Here is a 26,741-nt window from a genome sequence, read left to right as displayed (position 1 = left end):
GTAAACCACGACAAAACACAACTGAAATATTCCAACTCTTGCATTTCAATGAAAGAAATCCAAATGAACTTTGAAAAACCAAGATAATGTAATTATGACAAGGTAAACCACGATAAAACACTACTGAAATATTCCAACTCTTGCATTTCAATGAAAGAAATCCAAAATGAAATTTGAAAAATCATCAGAATGTAAGTGCGACAAGGTAAACCACGACCTAGCACTACTGAAACATTCCAAATCTTGCATTTCAATGAAAGAAACTCAAAATGGACTTTGAAAAATCAAGAGAATATTACTGTGACAAGGTAAACCACGACAAAATACTTCTGAAATATTACAACTCTTGAACTTCAAGAAAAGAAATACAAAATTTACTTTGAAATATAAAGAGAATTTAATGGCGACAAGTTGAGCCATGGCATAACACTTCTGACATATTCAAACTTTTGTATTTCAATGAAAAGAGATCAAATTAAACTTTGAAAAATTCAGAGAATAAAAGTGTGACATGGTAAACCACGACAAAACACTACTGAAATATTCCAACTCTTGCATTTCAACTGAAAGAAATCCAAAATGAACTTTGAAAAATCAAGAGAATGTAACTGTGACAAGGTAAACCACAACAAAACACTACTGAAATATTCCAACTCTTGCATTTCAATGAAAGAAAATTGAAAATGAACTTTGAAAAAATCAAGAAAATGTAACTGTGACAAGGTAAACCACAACAAAACACTACTGAAATATTCCAACTCTTGCATTTCAATGAATGAAATCCAAAATGAACTTTGAAAAATCAAGATAATGTAACTGTGACAAGGTAAACCACAACAAAACACTACTGAAATATTCCAACTCTTGCATTACAACGATAGAAATTCAAAATGAACTTTGAAAAATCAAGAGAATGTAACTGTGACAAGTTAAACCATGACAAAACACTACTGAAATATTCCAACTCTTGCATTTCAACGAAGGATATCCAAAAGGAACTTTGAAAAATCAAGGGGATGTAACTGTGACATGGTAAACCACGACAAAACACTACTGAAATAATTCCACTCTTGCATTTCAATGAAAGAAATTCAAAATGAACTTTGAAAAATCAAGAGAATGTAACTGTGACAAGGTAAACCACGACAAAACACTACTGAAATAATCCAACTCTAGCTTTTCAACGAAAGAAATCCAAAATGAACATTGAAAAATCAATAAAATGTAACTGTGACAAGGTAAACCACAACCAAACACTACTGAAATATTCCAACTCTTGCATTTCAATGAAAGAAACTCAAAATGAACTTTGAAAAATCATGAGAATGTAAGTGTGACAAAGTAAACCACGAAAAAACACTACTGAAATAATACAACTCTTGCATTTCAATGAAAGACATTCAAAATGAACTTTGAAAAATCAAGAGAATGTAACTGTGACAAGGTAAACCACGACAAAACACTACTGAAATATTCCAACTCTTGCATTTCAATGAAAGAAATCCAAATGAACTTTGAAAAATCAAGAGAATGTAGCTGTGACAAGGTAAACCACGACAAAATACTACTGAAATAATTCAACTCTTGCATTTAAAAGAGATAAATCCAAAATGAACTTTGAAAAATCAATATAATGTAACTGTTAAAAAGGTAAACCACGACAAAACACTACTGAAATATTCCAACTCTTGCATTTCAATGAAAGAAATCCAAAATGATCTTTGGAAAATCAAGAAAATGTAAGTGTGACAAGGTAAACCATAACAAAACACTACTGAAATATTCCAACTCTTGAATTTCAATGAAAGAAATTCAAATGAACTTTGAAATATCAAGAGAATGTAAGTGTGACAAGGTAAACCACGACAAAACACTACTAAAATATTCCAACTCATGCATTTCAATGAAAGAAATTCAAATGAACTTTGAAAAATCAATAGAATGTAAGTGTGACAAGGTAAACCACTACAAAACACTACTGAAATATTCCAACTCTTGCATTTCAATGAAAGAAAACCAAAATAAACTTTGAAAAATCGTGAGAATGTAAATGTGACAAAGTAAACCACGACAAAACACTACTGAAATGTTCCAACTCTTGCATTTCAATGAAAGAAATTCAAATGAACTTTGAAAAATCAAGAGAGTGTAACTGTGACATGGTAAACCATGGCAAAACACTACTGAAATAATCCCACTCTTGCATTTCAACGAAAGAAATACAAAATGAACTTTGAAAAATCAAGAGAATGTAACTGTGATAAGGTAAACCACAGCAAAACACTACTGAAATATTCCAACTGTTGCATTTCAACGAATGAAATCCAAAATGAACTTTGAAAAATCAAGAGAATGTAACTGTGACAAGGTAAACCATGACAAAACACTACTGAAATATTCCAACTCTTGCATTTCAACGAAAGAAAACCGAAATGAACTTTTAAAAATCAAGAAAATGTAACTGTGACAAGGTAAACCACAACAAAACACTAATGAAATATTCCAAGTCTTGCATTTCAACGAAAGAAATTCAAAATGAACTTTGAAAAATCATGTAAGTGTGATAAGCTAAACCACAACAAAACACTACTGAAATATTCCAGCTCTTGCATTTCAACTATAGAAATTCAAAATGAATTTTGAAAAATTAAGAGGATGTAACTGTGATAAGGTAAACCATGACAAAACACTACTGCAATATTCCAACTCTTGCATTTCAACGTGATAAATCCAAAATGAACTTTGAAAAATCAAGAGAATGTAAGTGTGACAAGGTAAACCACAACAAAACACTACTGAAATATTCCAACTCTTGCATTTCAATGAAAGAAATTCAAATGAACTTTGAAAAATCAAGAGAATGTAACTGTGACATGGTAAACCACGACAAAACACTACTGAAATATTCCAACTCTTGCATTTCAACGATAGAAATTCAAAATGAATTTTGAAAAATTAAGAGAATGTAACTGTGATAAGGTAAACCATACCAAAACACTACTGCACTAATCCAACTCTTGCATTTCAATGAAGGAAATCGAAAATGAACTTTGAAAAATCCAGGGAATGTAACTGTGACATGGTAAACCACGACAAAACACTACTGAAATAATCCCACTCTTGCATTTCAATGAAAGAAATTCAAAATGAACTTTGAAAAATCAAGAGAATGTAACTGTGACAAGGTAAACCACGACAAAACACTACTGAAATATTCCATCTCTTGCATTTCAATGAAAGAAATTCAAAATGAACTTTGAAAAATCAAGAAAATGAAACTGTGACAAGGTAAACCATGAGAAAACACTACTGAAATAATTCAACTCTTGCATTTCAATGAAACAAATTCAAAATGAACTTTGAAAAATCAGGAAAATGTAACTGTGACAAGGTAAACCATGACCAAACACTACTGAAATAATCCAACTCTTGCATTTCAATGAAAGAAACTCAAAATGAACTTTGAAAAATCAAGAGAATGTAACTTTGAAAAGGTAAACCACAACAAAACACTACTGAAATAATTCAACTCTTGCAATTCAATGTAAGAAACTCAAAATGAACTTTGAAAAATCAAGAGAATGTAACTGTAACAAGGTAAACCACAACAAAACACTACTGAAATATTCCAACTCTTGCTTTTCAAAATAAGAAATTCAAAATGAGCTTTGAAAAATCAAGAGAATGTAACTCTGACAAGGTAAACCATGGCAAAACACTACTGCAATATTCCAACTCTTGCATTTCAACGAAGGAAATCGAAAATGAACTTTGAAAAATCAAGAGAATGTAACTGTGACACGGTAAACCACAACAAAACACTACTGAAATATTCCAACTCTTGCATTTCAATGAAAGAAACTCAAAATGAACTTTGAAAAATCAAGAGAATGTAACTGTGATATGGTAAATCACATCAAAACACTACTGAAATATTCCGACTCTTGCATTTCAACGAAAGAAATTAAAAATGATCTTTGAAAAATCAAGAGAATGTAACTTTGACAAGGTAAACCACGACAAAACACTACTGAAATAATTCAACTCTTGTATTTCAATGAAAGAAATTCAAAATTAACTTTGAAAAATCAAGAGAATGTAACTGTGACACTGTAAACCACATCAAAACACTACTGAAATATTCCAACTCTTGCATTTCAACGAAAGAAATCCAAAATGATCTTTGAAAAATCAAGAGAATGTAACTGTGACAAGGTAAACCACAACCAATGACTTTTCAGCAAAGGAAATTCAAAATGAACTTTGAAAAATTAAGGGAATGTAACTGTGACATGGTAAACCACGACAACACACTACTGAAATATTCCAACTCTTGCTTTTCAACATAAGAAATTCAAAATGAACTTTGAAAAATTAAGAGAATGTAACTGTGACAAGGTAAACCATGGCAAAACACTACTGCAATATTCCAACTCTTGCATTTCAACGAAGGAAATCGAAAATGAACTTTGAAAAATCAAGAGAATGTAACTGTGACACGGTAAACCACAACAAAACACTACTGATATATTCCAACTCTTGCATTTCAATGAAAGAAACTCAAAATGAACTTTGAAAAATCAAGAGAATGTAACTGTGATATGGTAAATCACATCAAAACACTACTGAAATATTCCGACTCTTGCATTTCAACGAAAGAAATCAAAAATTATCTTTGAAAAATCAAGAGAATGTAACTGTGACAAGGTAAACCACGACAAAACACTACTGAAATAATCCAACTCTTGCATTTCAATGAAAGAAATTCAAAATAAACTTTGAAAAATCAAGAGAATGTAACTGTGACACTGTAAACCACATCAAAACACTACTGAAATATTCCAACTCTTGCATTTCAACGAAAGAAATCCAAAATGATCTTTGAAAAATCAAGAGAATGTAGCTGTGACAAGGTAAACCACGACCAATGCTTTTCAGCAAAGGAAATTCAAAATGAACTTTGAAAAATTAAGGGAATGTAACTGTGACATGGTAAACCACGACAACACACTACTGAAATATTCCAACTCTTGCATTTCAATGAAAGAAATTCAAAATGAACTTTGAAAAATCAAGAGAATGTAACTATGACATGGTAAACCACGACAACACACTACTGCAATATTCCAACTCTTGTATTTCAACCAAAGAAATCCAAAATGAACTTTAAAAATTAAGAGAATGTAAGTGTGACAAGGTAAACCACGACAAAACACTACTGAAATATTCCAACTCTTGCATTTCAATGAAAGAAATCCAAAATGAACTTTGAAAAATCAAGAGAATGTAACTGTGACACTGTAAACCACATCAAAACACTACTGAAATATTCCAACTCTTGCATTTTAACGAAAGAAATCCAAATGATCTTTGAAAAATCAAGAGAATGTAACTGTGGCAAGGTAAACCACGAGAAAACACTACTGAAATATTCCAACTCTTGCATTTCAATGAAAGAAATTCAAATGACCTTTGAAAAATCAAGAAAATGTAACTGTGACAAGGTAAACCACAACCAAACACTACTGAAATATTCCAACTCTTGCATTTCAATGAAAGAAATTCAAAATGAACTTTGAAAAATCAAGAGAATGTAACTTTGACATGGTAAACCACGACAAAACACTACTGAAATAATCCAACTCTTGCATTTCAACGAAAGAAATTCAAAATGAACTTTGAAAAATCAAGAAAATGTAACTGTGACATGGTAAACCACAACAAAACACTACTGAAATATTCCAACTCTTGCATTTCAATGAATAAAATTCAAAATGAACTTTAAAAACTCAAGAAAATGTAACTGTGACAAGGTAAACCACAACCATACACTACTGAAATATTCCAACTCTTGCTTTTCAACGAAAGAAATTCAAAATGAACTTTGAAAAATCAGGCCTTTGGGGCGCCGGGGGCCCTATGGGGGGGGGCGGGGGGATGGGGTCCTTCTGTGTCTCAATGCACAAAAAAAAATATTATAAAATGGGGGAGGGAAGGGGAGGGGAGTAGGGGAGGGGGAGGAGGGGAGGGGGAGGAGGGGAGGGGGAGGAGGGGAGGGGAAGGTGAGGAGGGGGAGGAGAGGGAGGGAGAGGGAGGGGCTTGGGGGCCAGGGGGAGGGGCCCTTTGGGGCCGGGGGGGTCCTTTCGGGGTCTGGGGGACCCTTGAGGGCCGGGTGGTCCTTTGGGAGCTTGGGGGACCCTTGAGGGCCGGGTGGTCCTTTGGGAGCTTGGGGGACCTTTGAGGACCGGGGGCTTCCTTCGTTGTTGGAGTGGGGGATCGAAGCCCTTTGGGGTTAGGTTAGGGGACCTCACGACACTGTTCAAATACAACTTGTGTATTATAATGACCACAGAGTTTCACCCTCAAATCCTCTTCTAAAATAATCTTTTAAAATCATCTTTTAAAATTTCTCTAACTGTTTCGCCGAAATAATTCCATAAAATGTCTAAAACGGTTTCGCCCAAATAACCCCTAAACGTAGCTTCACCGTATTCCTTTTTTTTGGCATCTCTGCGCTGTCAAATTTGAAACAATTCTCTTGGTAGAACTCCAAAGACATTAATATAGACATTCGCTCGGAAACAATAATTCCCCTTAGAAACAACAAATTAATTCCCCTTTCGTGTCAAATCAATCAATCATTACATCAGCTGTCACATGTGATCTAAACTTTGCCCTAGAAACAATTCTGGTGGAACTCAAAAGACATTAATTAACTTGACGTCATCTGTCAGACATTAGTTAACTTCCCCGAAAACAATTTGATTAATGACTGACAGCACAGGTGTTCCATGTCATTGACCCCATTAACCACGTGTTCTCCTTAGGGACTCTATGCCCAAATTAGAAGTGCTAAAAAAAGTTGTAGGTGGCAGCAGGGGTGGGCAACAGTGTCAATAGGGGCCTTTCTACTATTGGGTGGAAAATCAGATATTTCATTCAGCTTATGCCGTTTTAAGTAGATTTTTATCTTTAGAAGCATTGGGGGTTAAAGAATTAGACTGTAACATACTTATGGGAAAGACAAATTGCAATAAAAATGCAATATAAAAATGAAATATTGTGGAAAACAGAAACTAACCAATCAACCGAAGACGAAGTTCATGTATCCCCTACAAGTTGGCTGGGCACGTTCTTTGGATGAAGGATGATAGATTACTAAATATTGTCCTTTTCGGTGAACCGTCTAGGGCTAAACGAAAAGCAGGTCGTACACGGTTGGGGTGGGAGGATATCATAAAGAAAGATTTAAAGGAAATGGGAACTTCCTGGGAGGGTGTAAAGAAGGAGGCTTTGAATAGAATGGGATAGAAGAGAAGAGTGCGTAGCTGTGCTGGCCTCAGGTCGGATTGTTGCTTCGGTGAGTTGTTAATATTGGTAGTAGTTAAGTCGAGTGCTGAATGCCCTATTTTAAATCTACCCGGGGAACAAATTAGAAGAATTATCTGAAATTTTTTTCTTTAAAGTTGGCAACATCATTTTACCACCAAACAAAGCAGTGTATGCTTTATGTTTTTATATTCTTAATTGTCTATGGTTGTTGATTTCATAATTAAAACCACAGCCCCACTAATTTCTAATATTTTGTTTTAGCAATTTAGAGATAACATAGCCTTTCAAGCAATCACCAACTCCTTCCCAGCTGTTGATACATTTTTCTTCCTTTCGGGACTTCTTCTTTGTTATTTATCAATGAAGACGTTGAAAAAGACCAATTCGAAATGGGGGATGACTTCAAGAATCAACCCAGCCATGGTTATTTTGCAGCGATATATTAGGTAAGTAAAATAAAGACATTTGACATTGCCAGTTACGCTACTTGGAAGGGGAAGGGGGAGCTTTGTGTCTAGCCCCAAGAGTCCACAAATTATTTTCATTATTGCCTTGATCCTTTTTGTTTGCAACCATTCCAGTCAGTTTGGTCATTCTAAATTTGAATTCCACTCTTCTTACTATAGTATCAGCTCTCTTGGAGTAAACTCTTTTTAATGTGCCAATTAGCCCTGTAAAAGAGTTAAATTTTGCAAGGTATTTGGAGGCTCAAGCTTCAATTCTAGGCAACAAAAACTGGCTTTTACTCACATGGCAACAGAAAATGGCTCTAGAGGATCTTTATTTACTTTTTCTTTATCCTAAAAGCACAGTGTTGAGAATTCGGCAGCTGCTTCGATACTAAAGCAGGAAGTCCTGCTTTGTCATAAAATACACTATGAATTCAAAATACTCTCAATTTTTATGAATAATCTTATGAAAACCCAAAAGTACTCTTATGAAAAATGTAACAAGTAAAACATAAATCTTGAAATATCGGATTTCTTAGCCACGATAGTATATTATAGAAGATAGTAAACCAGGAGGGTGGGGGTTGTACAGAAGGATTACATTAAATTATAATGATAACCTTGCATAAAAAGTTAATATTTAGGATATGATTGCTAAAAAGAAGAGTTTGTGAATCAAAAGTAGTATCCACGCCATTGGTCTGACAAGGTCCTTATCCCTTCGAATCCCGATCCGGGCACACTTTTTTTTTAAGTTTTAGGTATTAGGCTATTCCCAGGGAGCCCTCTGAAGTCACACAGCTCTGTTTCTACAACAAACCCCATTTCTAGGCAAGAGTCCTGGGTGTTTCAATTACTTGGAATGTGGTCGGGATAATAGACAAGCTCAAATAATAGGATCTGGATCTAAGCTGCTTCTAACATTCTAATCTTGGTTTGCAGACTTATTTTCCTATTCTTCCAAACTTTTTTTTAACTGTGATAAAACACCCTGAGCCTTGGCTATTCTACTTTTGACATCTTCACTGCTCCCACCGTCTTTAATAGTAATGCTACCAAGGTAAATGAAGATGTCTACCTGATCAATCTTTTCATTACCCAGCTTAGCCTTTTCATCTTCACTTATTCCTAGCCTTAGTGACTTAGTCTTCTTAACATTAATCTCCAACTCTGAACTCAAAAAACCTCTATAATTTCATTCATTTTGCTCACACTTTCATCTAGGATGCTTAAATCATCAGCATATTCTAAGTCCAGGAGACTTTTCCCTCCCCATTTGATTCCGTGGCCTCCCATTGCCTTTCCTGTGCTCCTTAAGACAAATTCCATCAAAATAATTCATACAAAGGGGGATAGAACACATCCCTGCTTAACTCCTGATTAAATACAAAACAAGCTGCTAGCCTCACTTCCTATCTTAACCGCAACAGTGTTATTCTCGTACATAGCACTAATCACTTTAATGTATTTGTAGTTTTATACCATACAAGGATAAAACCTTTACTAAAGCTCTTCTATCAACAGAATCGAACGATTGCTCATAATCTATAAATTGAGGACCAAAGGTGTTTGAACACTCAGGCACTTCTCAATTATTAACCTAAGAGTGAAAATTTGGTCGACACATCCTCTGCCTTTTCTAAAACCGCACTGTTCTTCTCTTAAAGTTTTTTCTACGGCATCTCTCAGTCTAAAAAGTATCATATTACTAATTAATTTACTACCTACAGAGACCAGACTAATCCCTTGATAATCCCCACACTGACTTTTATCACCTTTCTTATATAGTGGCTTAATTAAGGTTTTCCTAAAATCATTAGGTACTTCCCCTTTTTAAAAAATCATATTCACAATCTCCAGTAACTTATTTCTAACCTCAGAGCAACCATATTTAAGAAACTCATTTATCACCCTTTCAGCACCTAGAGCCTTATTATTTTTTAATCCTTTTAGTACTGTCACTAATTCCTCCTCACAAAACAAATCTTCCTTCACATCCAATGTATCACAAAATTTTTCATTTTCCTCTATATCACTTCCTTCAAATCTATCTTGGTTAAACAAATTCTCAGAATGTTCGGCCCATCTCTCTTTAGTTTTTTCCTTGTCGCTAATTGTGGCCCCATTCCTATCTTGAACTGGTCCAAGTCCGCATTGACTACTCTCTCTCAATTTGTTAACATACCACTACAATATTTTACTATTAAGCCGTCTAGCTGCATCTTCTGGATAATGAAAGAAAGGTGGAGGTGGCTAGGGCACGTTGTGCGGATGAAAGATGACAGATTGCCGAAGATTGTTCTTTTTGACCAACCGTCTAGGGCTAAACGGAAAGCAGGTCGTCCTCGTGTGGGGTGGAAGGACGTCATAAACAAAGATTTAAAGGAAACGGGAACTTCATGGGTGGGTGTAAAATGGGAGGCTTTGAATGCATTGGGATGGAGGAGGAGCGTGCGTAGCTGTGTTGTCCTCAGGCAGCTTGGTGCTGCTGTGAGTTGTTAGCACTAGTAGCAGTAATCAAATTATAGGGGGAGTCCCTCGCACCTTTTTCTAGTGAACGGCTGGAAATTTTCCGAGGACATATCCTCCCTTTTCCCATAGGATTGCAAGCGCATGCCATCTGACGTCACGGCACACCCCTTTGGGTTTCCACGAGAGTCCTGTTTTCCAGGTGGCAGACTCACCATGTTTTTTCCCATATATATGTCTATGCGAATTTTTATTTCCCCCTACCGTTTTTCCCATGTTGGAATCACACGACTTTCATAGAACCCAGCTGTTCCATCGAGAATAGAAGATCCCTGTGTGTTCTAGGAATTATATAAACACTCAAGGGAAGGACAATTCCTCATCAGTCTTATATATCCGTTTGAAGGCAACACAGCACCTATAAAAATAATGGATAACTCATCCTCGTGCCAAGAAGTAAGTCACTTTCTTTAGTATTTCCAAAAATCCCCCCCCTAAAAAAAAACTTTCCACATACATTTTTCTACTGGTTTTAAAGCTTATAGTACCCTCTTTTTACTGTGTAAAAACGTCTCCCCCATCCGGTAACAATTAATTTTTTCAAAGGAAATAATTGCTTTCGCCAAATATGTGTAATTTTCTTGTTTTTACATTTTCAACGCACCACTCTGTTCTACCTAAAATGGTAAACTAACACCCATTAGCTCTATGACATAGGCATTAATAACCATATGTTTCCCCTTTTTTCGTTAACCCTTAATAACCGCTAATAGCTCGATTCAACCTGGCTTAATCATTTCCATAAACAGGTATATAGGGTTAAAACCTTAATTATTGCACCCCATCAAATACACATCTTATGTTACTCAATTACATTAACATATCAACCCCTTTTGTCTGATTAACCAGGCAAAATGGTTAGACAAAAAAGATGCTTTTTCTGGTCAAACTAACGGGTTATTTAACGAGTAGATTTACTATAGAAATACAGTAAATCTTTTGATTTATAAGGGGAGGATGGTGTTAGTTATGGTCAACATTTTCATACGGAAGATGTGATTGCTCTCTTTTTGAGTGGTCATTATCTACTCGAAACAGGAGGGTGGGGGACCGTAAATAAGTCATGGGGTCGCTTCTAACAGGTGCTATGTAAGGTGAAACAAACTGCTTCTTCACGCGAAATATAAGGGATGGATTCATTATGGAAATATGTGCCCTCTTTTGACAAGGAAAATAGTATACTTTTTCCTACATGCAACTCTGAAGGTTAGTGTTCGGTTAGCTTTTAATTATAGTATATTTTGACATAAAATTCTAGTTTTGTGTTCCTGGAAAGGAGGGCTGGCTGTTTTGAGAAGTCCATTTTAAATTATTGCCCTAGGTTTGATAAGCCTTTTGGAAAATTATGAAAGTTCCTTCCTTTTTGAAGATTATGTCCTCTATCTATTATAATGGAGAGAAATCTAAGGGGTCAAATTGTGGTGAAGCCATTATCGTCCTAAATATGCCAAAGGTTCTCCGCGATAAAATCAGTCATTGGTTTTCAGTGGTATTTTTGTATTAAAATCTTGAACACCAAATTAGCACATAGCCTGGTATATTCAAGTGTCCCTGTCATTACTCGTGCACTAAAATTATGATAAACTAAACTTGCCATTAATCTTAATATAACCCTGTCTTCCAAGGTTTTCCTTGGGGATTTTAAAAGAAATGAAATGTGGCACAGTCGAGGTCTTCCACTGTTTTGATTAGAACATGTTCCCTCAAGGATTCGCTTATATCATCCATACTTTGGCTTTTGTTGCGTTCACATGAGGTTACAATTGCTGGGTCACAATTACTTAATCGTAGGTTACTAGGGGATCTTATCGTGTTTTTTTTCTTTAGGATTATTATTTACTTTTGATTGTAAGTTAGCATTAGCAACGTACCATATAAGTTGCTTCTTTCGACGTCTTACTGGACCAGCGGTTGACGGCTACTTGTGTACCGGTATCTGCAAATGTGTTATTTTAAATTTCGTTGACGATATATTTTATTGCATACAAGGGGACTTGTTTTTCTTTGTTAAGTTCTTTATTGGGGTGAAAAAGGGAACATTAGAAATTTTTTTACTATTCTGTTTCTTGTTCTTTTTATTTTTATGGGCGTTTTCTTTCCTATGGTACACCTTGTTAGACCTCAAGAATAAATTACTTCCTTGAGCTTTGTACTCCTCAGACTCCGGGTTAAATAAGAATTGCTTATAGTGTCTGATCTCCAGTAACGGATGATGCACACCCTTATATTTTACGAATCCCGGAATCTTTTCAAGATTGTAGGAAATGATGGGAGCACAGCCTTTTTCCAAGAGTAAAAGGTCTGTTTGTGCCTGACCTTTGGCATAAAAGTATTTTATGTTTCAATTTTTCTGAAGTCCCCTTCCGTCTTCGTCCATTACCAACATGGCCGTGAAATATATTAGATTATCCTTTGCATATGTTATCTTAATAAACATTGCGTCGATGATCGCCCTTCGAACAGGCTTTGGTTCTGTGGGGGGGGGAATGTTTGATTCTGTTTTCATGATCTGAAACGATTACGTAATAACTATAGAATTTTAATCTAACAGTGGTTATGTTAAGTTACGGTAGTTTATGGGGTAGGCAATTGGCTAAGATTCTTTATAACTCATTTAATAAATTATTCTTATTACCTTTGTAGCGGATTATTCATTATGCGAGTCTATCCACATTTCTTCTTTTGTATATGTTGATTTTCGTAAAGGAATTATTGTTATGAAAATCGACCCACAGAATAATAATAACTATTTGTCGACCCCCCGACCACAAACTTATCACGACTGAGGCTTCTCTGTCAATCTTCTTCGCAGATTAATTTCGAGCAGTTAATTTTCCTAGTGGTCGAAGTGTTTTTTTGGGGGGAAGGGAGGTTCGTGGATCACTTTTTGTACAGATATCGGTTAATTTTCATAAGTGAGTTGCTTTGTCAATCAATCACGACCGATCGTCACTAGGGTATTTTGGGGGGATCTTGTAGTTTAGTTTCTGTAAGAATACAAGTTAATTTCCATAAAGGAATTTGGGGACCGTCTCTCCGACGAACAGAACCAAACGCCATCGGCTGCTAAGCCAGAACACAAAATCCCCATGACTGAAGGTCCTCCTATTTAACTTTGATTTCTAGTAGCTATAATGACTAAGCATAACTTTATTAATGATCGAAGTATTTGGGGTTTCTCACAGATTGCTTTCTGTACGAATTAATTTAAAAAAAAATTTCAAAAAATAAGTTTTTCAAAGAAAAGTAAAGAGCTCCAATAAACAAAAAATGAGCAAAAATAAAATCAAATAATCTATCAAGCGTGAAACTACCACAAATCAGCATCGATAAATAAATGAAACCGAAAACGAACAGAAATTACAATAATTAACCGAGTCAAACTCAAAACGAGCAGAAATTAACATAAGTTGGGCGCAAAACCCCTACGCCTCCCCAAAGCCAGAACAAAATTACACTTTACTGAAAAAATAAAATTCGATGTTTCTACGCCCTTTTTCGATGTTTCTATGCCCTTTTCGAAGTTTCTACGACAACTCCTTTGATACGAAGTGCCTGGCTGAAGAAAAAAAATACATTGTGTCAACATCATTCTTTACTTAGGCAGCGCGCTAGCGCTGCCTAAGTAACCTTTGCCTCCGACACCACAAACCAACAGAAAAAAACACTATTGGTAGGCAGCTTCGGGCATAAACTCCTCCACGAAAGGGATTTTCAGTTTTTCCCAAAATATGTTCTTCATCAAGAGCACTAGGCCTCTCATTAATTATGAAGGAAAAAAAAATTATTCCCCAATACAAGATTTCATCGAAAGCCCTGGGCCTCTTATTACTTATGTTTACCCGAAGGTATATATATATATATATATATATATATATATATATATATATATATATATATATATATATATATATATATATATATATATATATATATATATATATATATATATATATATATTTCCTTCCTGTGCTATTTGGGGAGATTACGTTCCTTGGCACCTTTCCAGAGCATGCACTTATGGATTTGCTCGGTTTATGTTCCTTCCTATGCTATTCTAAGGGTTTATGTTCCTTCCTATGCTATTCTAGGAGGTTATGTTCCTTCCAATGCTATTCTAAGGGTTTATGTTCCTTACTATGCTATTCTAAGGGTTTATGTTCCTTCATATGCTTTTCTAAGGGTTTATGTTCCTTCCTATGCTATTCTAAGGGCTTATGTTCCTTCCTATGCTATTCTACGGGTTTACGTTCATTCCTATGCTATTCTAAGGGTTTATGTTCCTTCCTATACTATTCTAAGGGTTTATGTTCCTTCCTATACTATTCTAAGGGTTTATGTTCCTTCCTATGCTATTCTAAGGGTTTATGTTCCTTCCTATGCTATTCTAAGGGTTTATGTTCCTTCCAATGCTATTCTATGAGTTTATGTTCCCTCCCATGCTATTCTATAGAGCTATGTTCCTTCCTATGCTATTCTAGGAGTTTATGCTCCTTCCTATGCTATTCTAGGAATTTATGTTTCTTCCTATGCTATTCTATAGCGCTATGTTCCTTACTATATTATTCTATGGGACCTATACACCTTTTCAAAGAGAGTGAGTACCCCCTCACACGGCCTTATACTTCCACGACGCTTTGATCCTTCCCATGCTATTCCACGACGCTATGTTCCTTCCTATGTTATTCTATGGGACCTCTACACCTTTTCAAAGAGAGTCAGTACTCGCTCACACCAATGTTCCTTGCTACCGCCCTTGAGATTTTGTATAAAATGCTCATGCGTTACAATTAAATTTTCATAATTTTCTAACATACCATGGATAGCACATTTGATATTATTGACTTTGAAGCTATGGATACATTGATTTATACTGTGAGTTCAGTTTACTAAATTGTCTTAATTTATTTCCAAATAAAATCATTTCGCCACCCCACTAGTAAATTCAAATTCAGGGTATATCCCCACCCCCTCCCCCCAACAAGACAAACTCTACAATATGATGATTATAGTCGCTAGAAAACGTAAAATACGCTCTTTTTTCCATTATGTAAACCCCGTCTTCCCTCCACCCCTCTGTTTACAAGTTTATTTCATTCATTAGATATAGTTCTTTCGTTCAAAAAATGTCATTTTCTCATTCATACCTTTAAAACGTGCTCTCGTTGCAATCTAGATTAAAACAATGTGTGTTTAACCTTTTTACAAAAGGGTGATTTTCAAAAGACAAAAACTTCACACGCTTGTGTTACCGGCACATATTAATGTCACATGCGTTTGTGTAATTCAAGACAATTCGAAAGAGAGATTGTTTTTTGGCCAAATTAAACGAGATACTCTATTTTCAATTGTATTTGATGAAAGCAAATGGATTTCACATATTATTAAGAGGCTTTTATAAATATATAAGGCGGGGAAGGGGGGCAATGTATCAATTCTAACAAATTCGTTGTAAAGTGAAAAACAAACTATTTCTTCACATGAAAAGTAAGGGGGGAGGGGTATTCTTTGTGCAGACACGTATACCCATTAACAAGAAAAGTAATGTGGCCATTCCGACACGCAACACTGAAGTTTAGTGTTTGGTTAGCTTTTGAGGGTGCATGTTCATTTAATTCTTTTTAGAATTTGCCTATTGCTAATAAGGCTTTTGGGGAAGTTTAATGTATTTAGAAAGTTGTATAGATGAGCGTCAAATGATAATAGTCCTTTACGATTTGTAACCATATCATAGATTAAATCAAGTAGATTATAGCTCTTGCCTTGAATTATAATCCCTTTCCCATAGCTATCAACTTGAATATGATCTTGACCAATTTCCATGAAGATAAGTTAGGAGTCGTTTACTTTGTTCTCGATATGAGTGGGGCATTAGATTTCCAAATTTTGATACAATTGAATCCAATTCCTTCTTCTTTAATTGTGTTCCAGCAGCAGCAGCAGCAGCAGAATCCTGAGGAGATGATTCTATTTTGTGATCAATATCACTGGCTTTCGCACGATAGGGCTTATGTTTGTCGACTCGGCGAAGTGCATCTTGAAGTAAAAGCAGTTTTTTTATCATCCTCAATATTCTCGTTGTCAATGAATTTACTCAGATTGCCCTCAAAGGGTTCCACGGGTGAGAGAGCGAGTTCTATTGGAGTCAATTTATAGGGTTTGGCCATTCTCTAGAGAAAACTGTTTACAAGTCCTGCAATTATTGGCAGTAAAAGTGTGAAAAAGCTACCGCCCGCCTGAAGAAGACGCTTCCTTTTAAAATTCTTTCCTATGTTTTTAGAGGCCAATGAACGTACAATGGAACGATGTTGCTTAGCCTGTTGCTTAACTACTTCTGGCAGTTGAGCATTACCCTCGGTTAAATTTAAACAAATTGTCAATACCATGTTTGAGTATGGCTTTCCTAAGCAAGGGTTTTGAAGTGCTTAGAACTGAAAATAAATGCTTATTTTCATGTAGTTTCTTCAGTGCCATGATAACAACTAATAGGTCTTTTTACTGTTCACGGGGAGATATACTGTAATTTCATTGTCAAAAATATCTATGACAACACGTAAATCCTCGGGTGTATTTTGATTATGATCCAATAGGATGTAGCCGTAGGGTTTATTAGTTGCCTGATTGTACGCTGAGAGCAAATATTTGGGGGCACCGGGATATATTTGTTTATTGAGAGTTATTAGCGAACTAGAATCACGAACAACTCTGTAGATGATATAGTAGGTGCAGTTCAATGCAAGTGTTCGCATACATTTGCTCTGATGAAAGAGTTTGTGTAGAACCAGAGTAATAGAAATATGTTCATGATGAGAGCGAACGGTGAACAATAGCAACATTTCTTGGGACCATTGTTTAATAGATTCAGCCAGAACGTCAATAATCCACCAAGAGTTTGGTTCAATAATGTTGAAAACATCAAGTCCCTGTATGAATTGTATCTGCACCAATCCCACCGTGCCAATTACTTTTATTTTTTCGTATGACTCCTGCCAAATACAGTAACAATAGTAGATTTTTTCGGCTTTTCCACAAACATTTTATCACAATTTTTAATTATTTTAGTTAAGAGTTGTTTTGCCTGACATTGATGGCCCACACAGAAACGATCTGAATGGTGTTTTAAATTGATACATGTTCCCTTCAACAGTTCACCTAGACAACTAACGGTAGACTATAGTTGTCTAATGACTAAATAATTTCCCTATTACTAGTCCGTTCAAGAATAATGAGAAGAAGAACAAAATCAATAAAGAATCATATTTCTTGTATTATTAACAGCACTTTATAGAAAACAAAGAAAAATACACTTTTTTTTAATTTATAATAAAAAAACTTTTATTTAAAAGAAATGCACTAGAAAAAGCACTTTAATAAATATACTTTATTTATAAGAAATACAATATTTAATGAAAAATACACTTAGAATAACATCACTTTTTTTTAATTTGAATGCAATATGTATATTTACAAAAAAATCTGCTCTAAGTAAAAAAAAGATAACTTTGGTAGTTGCGGCGCGCCCCCCACTAGCGCCCGGCCGGAACAACCCCCCCCCGGGCTGCGAGGCCCCCCCGGGCCGCGAGCTCCCCCCCCCCAAGTTTTTGGGATATTTATTGGACTTTACTCAAACTGAGACTTTCCCTATGGATAACACATTCGGCTCGGTCGGAAGTTCAATAGTGCCCCAGGGGGAAGGTACTCACACCGTCTTGACAAACATAGACCTTGTCGGAAATGGTACTCATGGCAATTTTTTCTATATTTACAGTGAAGTTCTTTTAGTTCAGTGAACGAATTGCCAGCAATTTGTCTCGTGAAATTGTATTTTAAACAATACAGTTCTTAAAGACGTGCATGACAAAATTATTATCCTCATGGCGCGTTGGTACTCCTTTTGCAACATTTTATTATTTTCATGTCGTGTGCTAGAATAAAGTAACTCCTTCGAACTAATTACCACGGTAAATCATGTACCTTCCCGTTTCTAATTTAAAAAATAAAAGCTGATTTGGGCGCCCAACGTTTCACTAGCTCTGGGTAAAGCCCACTCCAATTGGTGTAGTCCATCCGCGAGCTGATGATTTCACCGTGCGCCAAATTTTCAAGTAGGTTTGGGGTTTTTACTTTTAGCAGTAGAGAATCTGTGTTCCCTTAGCCGACCTCTACTTGCCCCTTCTCCGGCCACTGTACCCTAGGTACATTGTAGTAGAATTCCAACATGAGCATTTTAGAGATCTCCAAGATCGCACTGCCTACAGGAATATTTTTATTCAGGACAATGCTTCTTTTTTCTATTCAATAGTACCATGTCCAGGCCAATGATTGTAAAGGAAGTGTAATATGGATCGGCAATAATTCGAGCACATTGTTTGAGATCGGTCACGACGTCACAACGATTCCTATTGCGAACACTCTCGCACATTTTACCAAAAGCCGAATTTAAAATAAGCTTATAAATTTCTTTTTCGGCTTTTGTCTGCGCTTCAGAACGTTTCTTGACAAAAGTGTCAACAAACGTTTTCAGATGGGGTTTTTGGCTAAACTGGAGGGCTCTATGAACCTTTGTGACGTTAAAACCGTTGTTGCATATCCATTTTAAAGCCACATGATGTAAAACAATATTTTTCTTCGGCAGAAGGTCAGCAATAAGTTTTTGTTTTGAAGGTGACCAATGCAATCCGTCCACCTTGACTAAACGTCTGTTGCGAGGGTTCAAAGAGGCCCTAGTCAAAGGTCTATTGATGCATGGAAAAACAAAATCTTTTACCGAATCATGAAGCTAAAGTGGTATCTCCCCATCAATTTAAAAAAACCATCCAACCTGCCCATTCTCCTCAACACTGTCAATGTTGGGAAAATTCGAGGCTTGAGGGTCATTGAGCCATTTATATTCATCGCAGGGTAGTGCATAATGGGACATGGCCGAGGGGTAGAGAGAATTCATATGAAGGAAAACTGCATCTGATTTTGTCCCCGTCTTCTCTCCAGTTGGATCAGTTTCCAAGATACGATCCCCGTGAAAAACATATCCACCCCTCATTGACCTCTCGATGAACAAGTGCTGATCGATGTCGGTGATCAGCCCGATTTTTTCCGCGCTAATTACTACTATGATATAGTAGGTGCAGTTCAATGCAAGTGTTCGCATACATTTGCTCTGATGAAAGAGGTTGTGTAGAACCAGAGTAATGGAAATCTGTTCATGATGAGAGCGGACGATGAACAATTTTAGCATTTCCTAGGATCATTGTTCAATAGATTCAGCCAGATCGTCAATAATAAGACAAGAGTTTGGTTTAATAATGTTGAAAACATCAAGTCCCTGCATGAATTGTATCTGCACCAATCCCACCGTCCCAATTACTTTTATTTTTTCGTGTGACTCCTGCCAAATACAGTAACAATAGTAGATTTTTTCGGCTTATCTAAAAACATTTTATCACACTTTTTAATTATTTTAGTTAAGAGTTGTTTTGCCTGACATTAATGGCCCACACAGAAACGATCTGAATGGTGTTTTAAATTGATACATGTTCCCTTCAACAGTTCACCTAGACAACTAACTGTAGACTATAGTTGTTTAATGATTAAATAATTTCCCTAATTCTGGTCCGTTCAAGAATAATGAGAAGAAGAACAAAATCAATAAAGAATCATATTTCTTGTATTATTAACAGCACTTTATAGAAAACAAAGAAAAATACACTTTTTTTTAATTTATAATAAAAAAAACATTTATTTAAAAGAAATGCACTAGAAAAAGCACTTTAATAAATATACTTTATTTATAAAAAATACAACATTTAACGAAAAATACACTTAGAATAACATCACTTTTTTTTAATTTGAATGCAATATGTATATTTACAAAAAAAATCTGCTCTAAGTCAAAAAAGATAACTTTGGTAGTTGCGGCGCGTCCCCTACTGGCGGCCGGCCGGCAACATTCCCCCCCCCCCGGGCTGCGAGGCCCCCCGGCCGAGAGCCCCCCCCCCAAGTTTTTGGGATATTTATTGGACTTTACTCAAACTGAGACTTTCCCTATGGATAGCACATTCGGCTCGGTCGGAAGTTCAATAGTGCCCCAGGGGGAAGGTACTCACACCGTCTTGACAAACATAGACCTTGTCGGAAATGGTACTCATGGCAATTTTTTCTATATTTACAGTGAAGTTCCTTTAGTTCAGTGAACGAATTCCCAACAATTTTGCTTGTGGAATTGTATTTTGAACAATACAGTTCTTAAAGATGTGCATGACAAAATTGTTATCTATAAGGCGCGTAGTCGCTCCTTTGCAACGTTTTTTGATTTTCTCGCCGTGTTGTAGTATAAAGTACACCTTCGTGCTAAATACCATGAGAAATCAAGTAGCGTCATATTTTTAATTTAAAAAATAAAAGTTGATTTGGGTGCCCAACGTTTCACTAGCTCTGGGTAAGGCCCACTCCAATTGGTGAAGTCCATCCGCGAGCTGATGATTTCACCGTGCGCCAAATTTTCAAGTAGGTTTGGGGTTTTTACTTTTAGCAGTAGAGAATCTGTTTCCCCGTAGCAGACCTCTACTTGCCCCTTCTCCGGCCACTGTACCCTAGCCACATTGTAGTAGAATTCTAACATGAGCATTTTAGAGATCTCCAAGATCGCACTGCCTACAGGAATATTTTTATTCAGGACAATGCTTCTTTTTTCTATTCAATAGTACCATGTCCGGGCCAATGATTGTAAATGAAGTGTAATATTGATCGGCAATAATTCGAGCATTGTTTGGGATCGGTCACGACGTCACAACGATTCCTATTGCGAACACTCTCGCACATTTTACCAAAAGCCGAATTTAAAATAAGCTTATAAATTTCTTTTTCGGCTTTTGTCTGCGCTTCAGAACGTTTCTTGACAAAAGTGTCAACAAACGTTTTCGGATGGGGTTTTTGACTAAACTGGAGGGCTCTATAAATCTTTGTGACGTTGAAACCGTTGTTGCATATCCATTTTAAAGCCACATGATGTAAAACAATATTTTTCTTCGGCAGAAGGTCAGCAATAAGTTTTTGTTTTGAAGGTGACCAATGCAATCCGTCCACCTTGACTAAACGTCTGTTGCGAGGGTTCAAAGAGGCCCTAGTCAAAGGTCTATTGATGCATGGAAAAACAAAATCTTTTACCGAATCATGAAGCTAAAGTGGTATCTCCCCATCAATTTAAAAAAACCATCCAACCTGCCCATTCTCCTCAACACTGTCAATGTTGGGAAAATTCGAGGCTTGAGGGTCATTGAGCCATTTTTAGTCATCGCAGGGCAGCGCATAATGGGACATGGCTGAGGGGTAGAGAGAATTTATTTGAAGGAAAACTGCATCTGATTATGTCCCCGTCTTCTCTCCAGTTGGATCAGTTTCCAAGATACGATCCACGTGAGAAACATATCCACCCCTTATTGACCTCTCGATGAACAAGTGCTGATCGATATCGGTGATCAGCCCGATTTTTTCCCCGCTAATTTTTAGGAAGAGGTCCATTACCAGATGAGGAGTTGAAAAATAATACCCTAAATCAAGATTAAATTCGCCATAGATTTTGTCCGTATTTTTACACATAATGTCTAACAAAGTTAACACATAACTCGACAAATACAGCTTGCAATAGTCAAACCCATTTTTACACCCTCCCTTTGCCCTCACTTTTGTAGCAAAACTGTATTCATCGGGGGTGCACCTACAATCGTGTAGACTGTCGTAAAACGATTTGATCGAGGGAATAGTTTCCTCGGCAAGTCTCGACATGGAACAGTAATAATCTTAAGGATATATTCACTTGACCGTCAACAAATTATATAAATCATTTGGAAATTGTTGCTTGAGAAGGGGAAAAGCGTTGCAGCCGTCATCGTTTTTCTGCACTTGCATTAATTCGCTCAATGATTTGGGGAAAAAATGTAGGACTCTAAAAAGCGAATTTTATTCGTGTACTCAAAGTCGTCTTATCTCTACAACATATCTCTACATAAATTCCAAAACAAGCAACTTTTCCGATGATTTACGAATGATTTTGTAGGAAAAGCTGTCTATCACCCATGCATTATCCACAGCTCCATTTCTTTGAATATGTGCCATTGCTGGTAGCAAAAACTTCAGATCGTAGTTTGAGTTATGTATAAAAAGCGGAAGGAAGAGCTGCTTTTAATTTTCATATTACATGAATTGTGAGCCCACCCCCGAAAGTTACTTTTCCCGTTGAATTGGGGTCAATAAGGTGATTGTGACCCTGGACAGCTTCTTTTGAGGCAAGAGCACTCCTACAAACCCAACAAATTGTCCACCTTTCTAGTGCCAGTTGCTCCTTATCTGATAATGACATTGGGTAGTTGGTGTGACGCAATTTTTTGTTTATTTTTTTTTACCGTATCTTATTGCTATTAGTCAAACGTTGCGATGTGTGTGCGCGTGTTTGCGCATGTGTTTGTGTGTGTGTAAACAAAAAATTTTTTTTGTAAAAAAAAATCAACTCAATAATTGTCTTAATAGCGCATTAAAAAAAACTGACTCTTTTTTCCTACAAATCTAGCCATCCATAAAAAATAGAGATCAGACTAGAAGCAGATTCCTTTTCCTACAAATCTGTCCGTTTAATATTGTTTTTTTTTCTTAATTGGATTCGTATTTATCAAACAAATGCATAATAAATTACAAATTTTTGCTTATAGCATTATTTTTAAAACAAGTGCATAATAAATTACAAATTTTGTTAATAGCACACATGCACAAACACACACACGTACAAGCTCAAACACACACACGCACACACACAAACACAAGGGCACACACGCACAAGCACACACGCACACACGTTCACACACACACACACACACACACACGCACACACACTCATGCGCACATACGCGCACACACACATACGCACACGCAAACACGTTCACAGACACAGACACACACACACAGACACACAAACGTACACGCTCAAACCCATACATGCGCACACACGCGCACACACATCGCAACGTTTGACTAATAGCAATAAAATACGGTAAAAAAAAATCAACTCAATAATTGTCTTAATAGCTCATTAAAAATAAACTGACTCTTTTTTCCTACAAATCTAGCCATCCATAAGAAATAGTGATCAGACTAGAAGCAGATTCCTTGTCCTACAAATCCATCCATTTAATGTTGTTTTTTTTTCTTAATTGGATTCGTATTTATCAAACAAATGCATAATAAATTACAAATTTTTGCTTATAGCATTATTTATAAAACCAGTGCATAATAAATTAAAAATTTTGTTAATAGCACACACGCACACACACACACACATACGTACACGCTCACACACACACATGCGCACAAACGCGCACAAACATCGCAACGTTTGACTAATAGCAATAAAATACGGTAAAAGAAATAAAATCAACTCAATAATTGTCTTTATACTTCATTAAACAAAACTGACTCTTTTTTCCTACAAATCTAGCCATCAATGAAAAATAGCGATCAGACTAGAAGCAGATTCCTTTTCCTACAAATCTACCCGATTTTTACAAATCTACTATTTGTAATAGCAATAAAGTAAAGTACATTGCGTAAAAATGCTCACATTTCCAAATTTAGACTGCAGTTGAGTGCTGGATGGTCCTGGCAAAGCATGATGGGGGATAGATGGGACGGTGACGTCCATTTCTTGCAAAGATATGGTGGCGGCTGCGATGTCACTGGCTTGGGGGGTTGGAGCAGCGGGGCTCACCAACATGTGAGCAGCCATCCACTCTCTTTTTAGCTTTCTACCTGGCTGCATAGGGGTTGGCACGGATGGGGCTTAGACAGGCAGCGCCAGTCTGGAAGGGATGTGGGGGGCTCTCGATGGGCCAGCTATCTCCAGTTGTTTCACTGGAGTAGCGCAATTAGCCTTAAATCTCTTTTGAAGGGGAGGCAGGCATTATTCAAAATTGTCCTTAAAAAGAAGACAAAATTTAGTATGTAAAAAAGATTCCCCTTTTTACAGAAGAAAAATTAGTACCCCCGCTGCATCAAATCCAATACAATGATTTAAAATATAGATCTAAAAATAGTCAGCCATAAATATGGTATAATTAAAAGCTAACCAAACACTAAACTTCAATGATGCGTGTCAGAATTACCACATTATTTTTCTTGTCAAAGGGTATACGTGTCTGCACAAAAAACTCCCACCCCCTTCCCCTTACTTTTCATGCGAAGAAATAGTTTGTTTTTCACTTTACAACGAAGGTGTTAGAATTGATACATTGCCCCCCTTCCCCGCCTTATATTTTTATAAAAGCCTCTTAATCATCTGTGAAATCCATTTGCTTTCATCAAATACAATTGAAAATAGAGTATCTCGTTTAATTTGGCCAAAAAACAATCTCTCTTTCGAAGTGTCTTGAATTACACAAACACATGTGTCATTAATCTGTGCCGGTGACACAAGCGTGTGAAGTTTTTGTCTTATGAAAATCACCCTTTTGTAAAAAAAGTTAAACACACATGGTTTTAATCTAGATTGCAACGAAAGCACGTTTTAAAGGTATGAACGAGAAAATGACATTTTTTGAATGAAAGAACTATTTCTAGTGAATGAATTAAGCTTGTAAACAGAGGGGCGGAGGGGAGATGGTGTATACGTAATGGATAAAAGAGCGTATTTTTACGTTTTCTAGCGACTATAATCATCATATTGTAGAGTTTGTATTGTTGGGGGGAGGTGGTGGGGATATACCATGAATTTGAATTTACAGTGGGGTGGCGAAATGATTTTATTTGGAAATAAATTAAGACAATTTAGTAAACTGAACTCACAGTATAAATCAATGTATCCATAGCTTCAAAGTCAATAATATCAAATGTGCTATCCATGGTATGTTAGAAAATTATGAAAATTTAATTGTAACGCATGAGCATTTTATACAAAATCTCAAGGTCGGTACCATGGAACATTGGTGTTAGGGAGTACTGACTCTCTTTGAAAAGGTGTAGAGGTCCTATACAATAACACAGGAAGGAACATAGCGTCGTGGAATAGCATGGGAAGGAACATAGCGTCGAGGAAGTATAAGGCCGTGTGAGGGGGTCCTCACTCTCTTTGAAAAGGTGTATAGGTCCAATAGAATAATACAGTAAGGAACATAGCGCTATAGAATAGCATAGGAAGAAACATAAATTCCTAAAATAGCATAGGAAGGAGCATAAACTCCTAGAGTAGCATAGGAAGGAACATAGCGCTATAGAATAGCATGGGAGGGAACATAAACTCCTAGAATAGCATTGGAAGGAACATAAACCCTTAGAATAGCATAGGAATTAACATAAACCCTTAGAATAGCATAAGAAGGAACATAAACCCTTAGAATAGTATAGGCAGGAACATAAACCCTTAGAATAGCATAGGAAGGAACATAAACCCTTAGAATAGCATAGGAAGGACCATAAACCCTTAGTATAGCATAGGAAGGAACATAAACCCTTAGGATAGCATAGGAAGGAACATAAACCCGTAGAATAGCATAGGAAGGAACATAAAGCCCTTAGAATAGCATAGGAAGGAACATAAACCCTTAGAATAGCATGGGAAGGAACATAAACCCTTAGAATAGAATAGGAAGGAACATAAACCCTCAGAATAGCATAGAAAGGAACATAAACCGAGCAAATCCATAAGTAAATGCTCTGGAAAGGTGCCAAGGAACGTAAACCAAGCAAATAGCACAGGAAGGAACATAAACCGAGCAAATCCATAAGTACATGCTCTGGAAAGGTGGCAAGGAACGTAATCTCCCCAAATAGCACAGGAAGGAACATAGTGTACGCAAAATGGTGCTTAGTCCTCTACTATAGCCATTTCTTGTAATTAGTTTTGCTAAACACATTTGCAATTTCAAACAATGTAAACAAAAACAGAAGGAGACTAAGCGTGGCATTTAGAACTTTATATGACCATATTTTGCAACTAGTGTGTTGGCTTTTTTTATTTTACATTAACGTATATTTTGTTCATTAATAAGCATCCTAAAAGAGTTTGAATCTCTAATTTTTACTGTTCAGGAAGTTGAACAAAGCTTTTTCCGTCTTCAAGAAAATATTTTGTTTTATATTTTCAACATTGAAAAATAAAATTAATAGTGAACTAACATTTTGATTTTGATGAGGTTCCAGCAATCAATATCATTATATATCAAATACATTGTACTATGTCAAATACAATATGTACTATGTTTATTTTGTTAGTTCTGTCCAATGACTTTTTAAGACACATGGTTGCAACACTTCGCAACCGTTAATTTTGTTGGATAAGCGACAAAATTGTGGAGATCAGATCTTTGCTGTTGTGTTACCTCATATTTCTAAAAAACTGCCAATACTATATCCTCTTTTTGATATTACTCTAGGGCTCTGAATTTTAAAAAA

General features: G+C 36.2%; 1 protein-coding gene across 1 annotated transcript in view; it reads left to right on the top strand.

Moving 5' to 3' along the window:
- Nucleotides 1-26,741, top strand: part of LOC148956849 (nose resistant to fluoxetine protein 6-like) — a 115,212-nt gene that overhangs the window by 61,379 nt on the left and 27,092 nt on the right. Inside the window, exons 7-8 of the mRNA XM_089092240.1 lie at nucleotides 7,594-7,778; nucleotides 23,931-24,069. Coding sequence (XP_088948366.1) covers nucleotides 7,594-7,778; nucleotides 23,931-24,069 — 324 coding nt within the window. The remainder of the gene's footprint in view (nucleotides 1-7,593; nucleotides 7,779-23,930; nucleotides 24,070-26,741) is intronic.

The sequence above is a fragment of the Artemia sp. Qi Xiang Cuo genome, chromosome 1, assembly GCF_049724085.1.
Source record: "Artemia sp. Qi Xiang Cuo chromosome 1, ASM4972408v1, whole genome shotgun sequence".
Taxonomy (NCBI): Eukaryota; Metazoa; Arthropoda; class Branchiopoda; order Anostraca; family Artemiidae; genus Artemia; species Artemia sp. Qi Xiang Cuo.
This window is presented reverse-complemented; position numbering and strand designations above follow the sequence as displayed.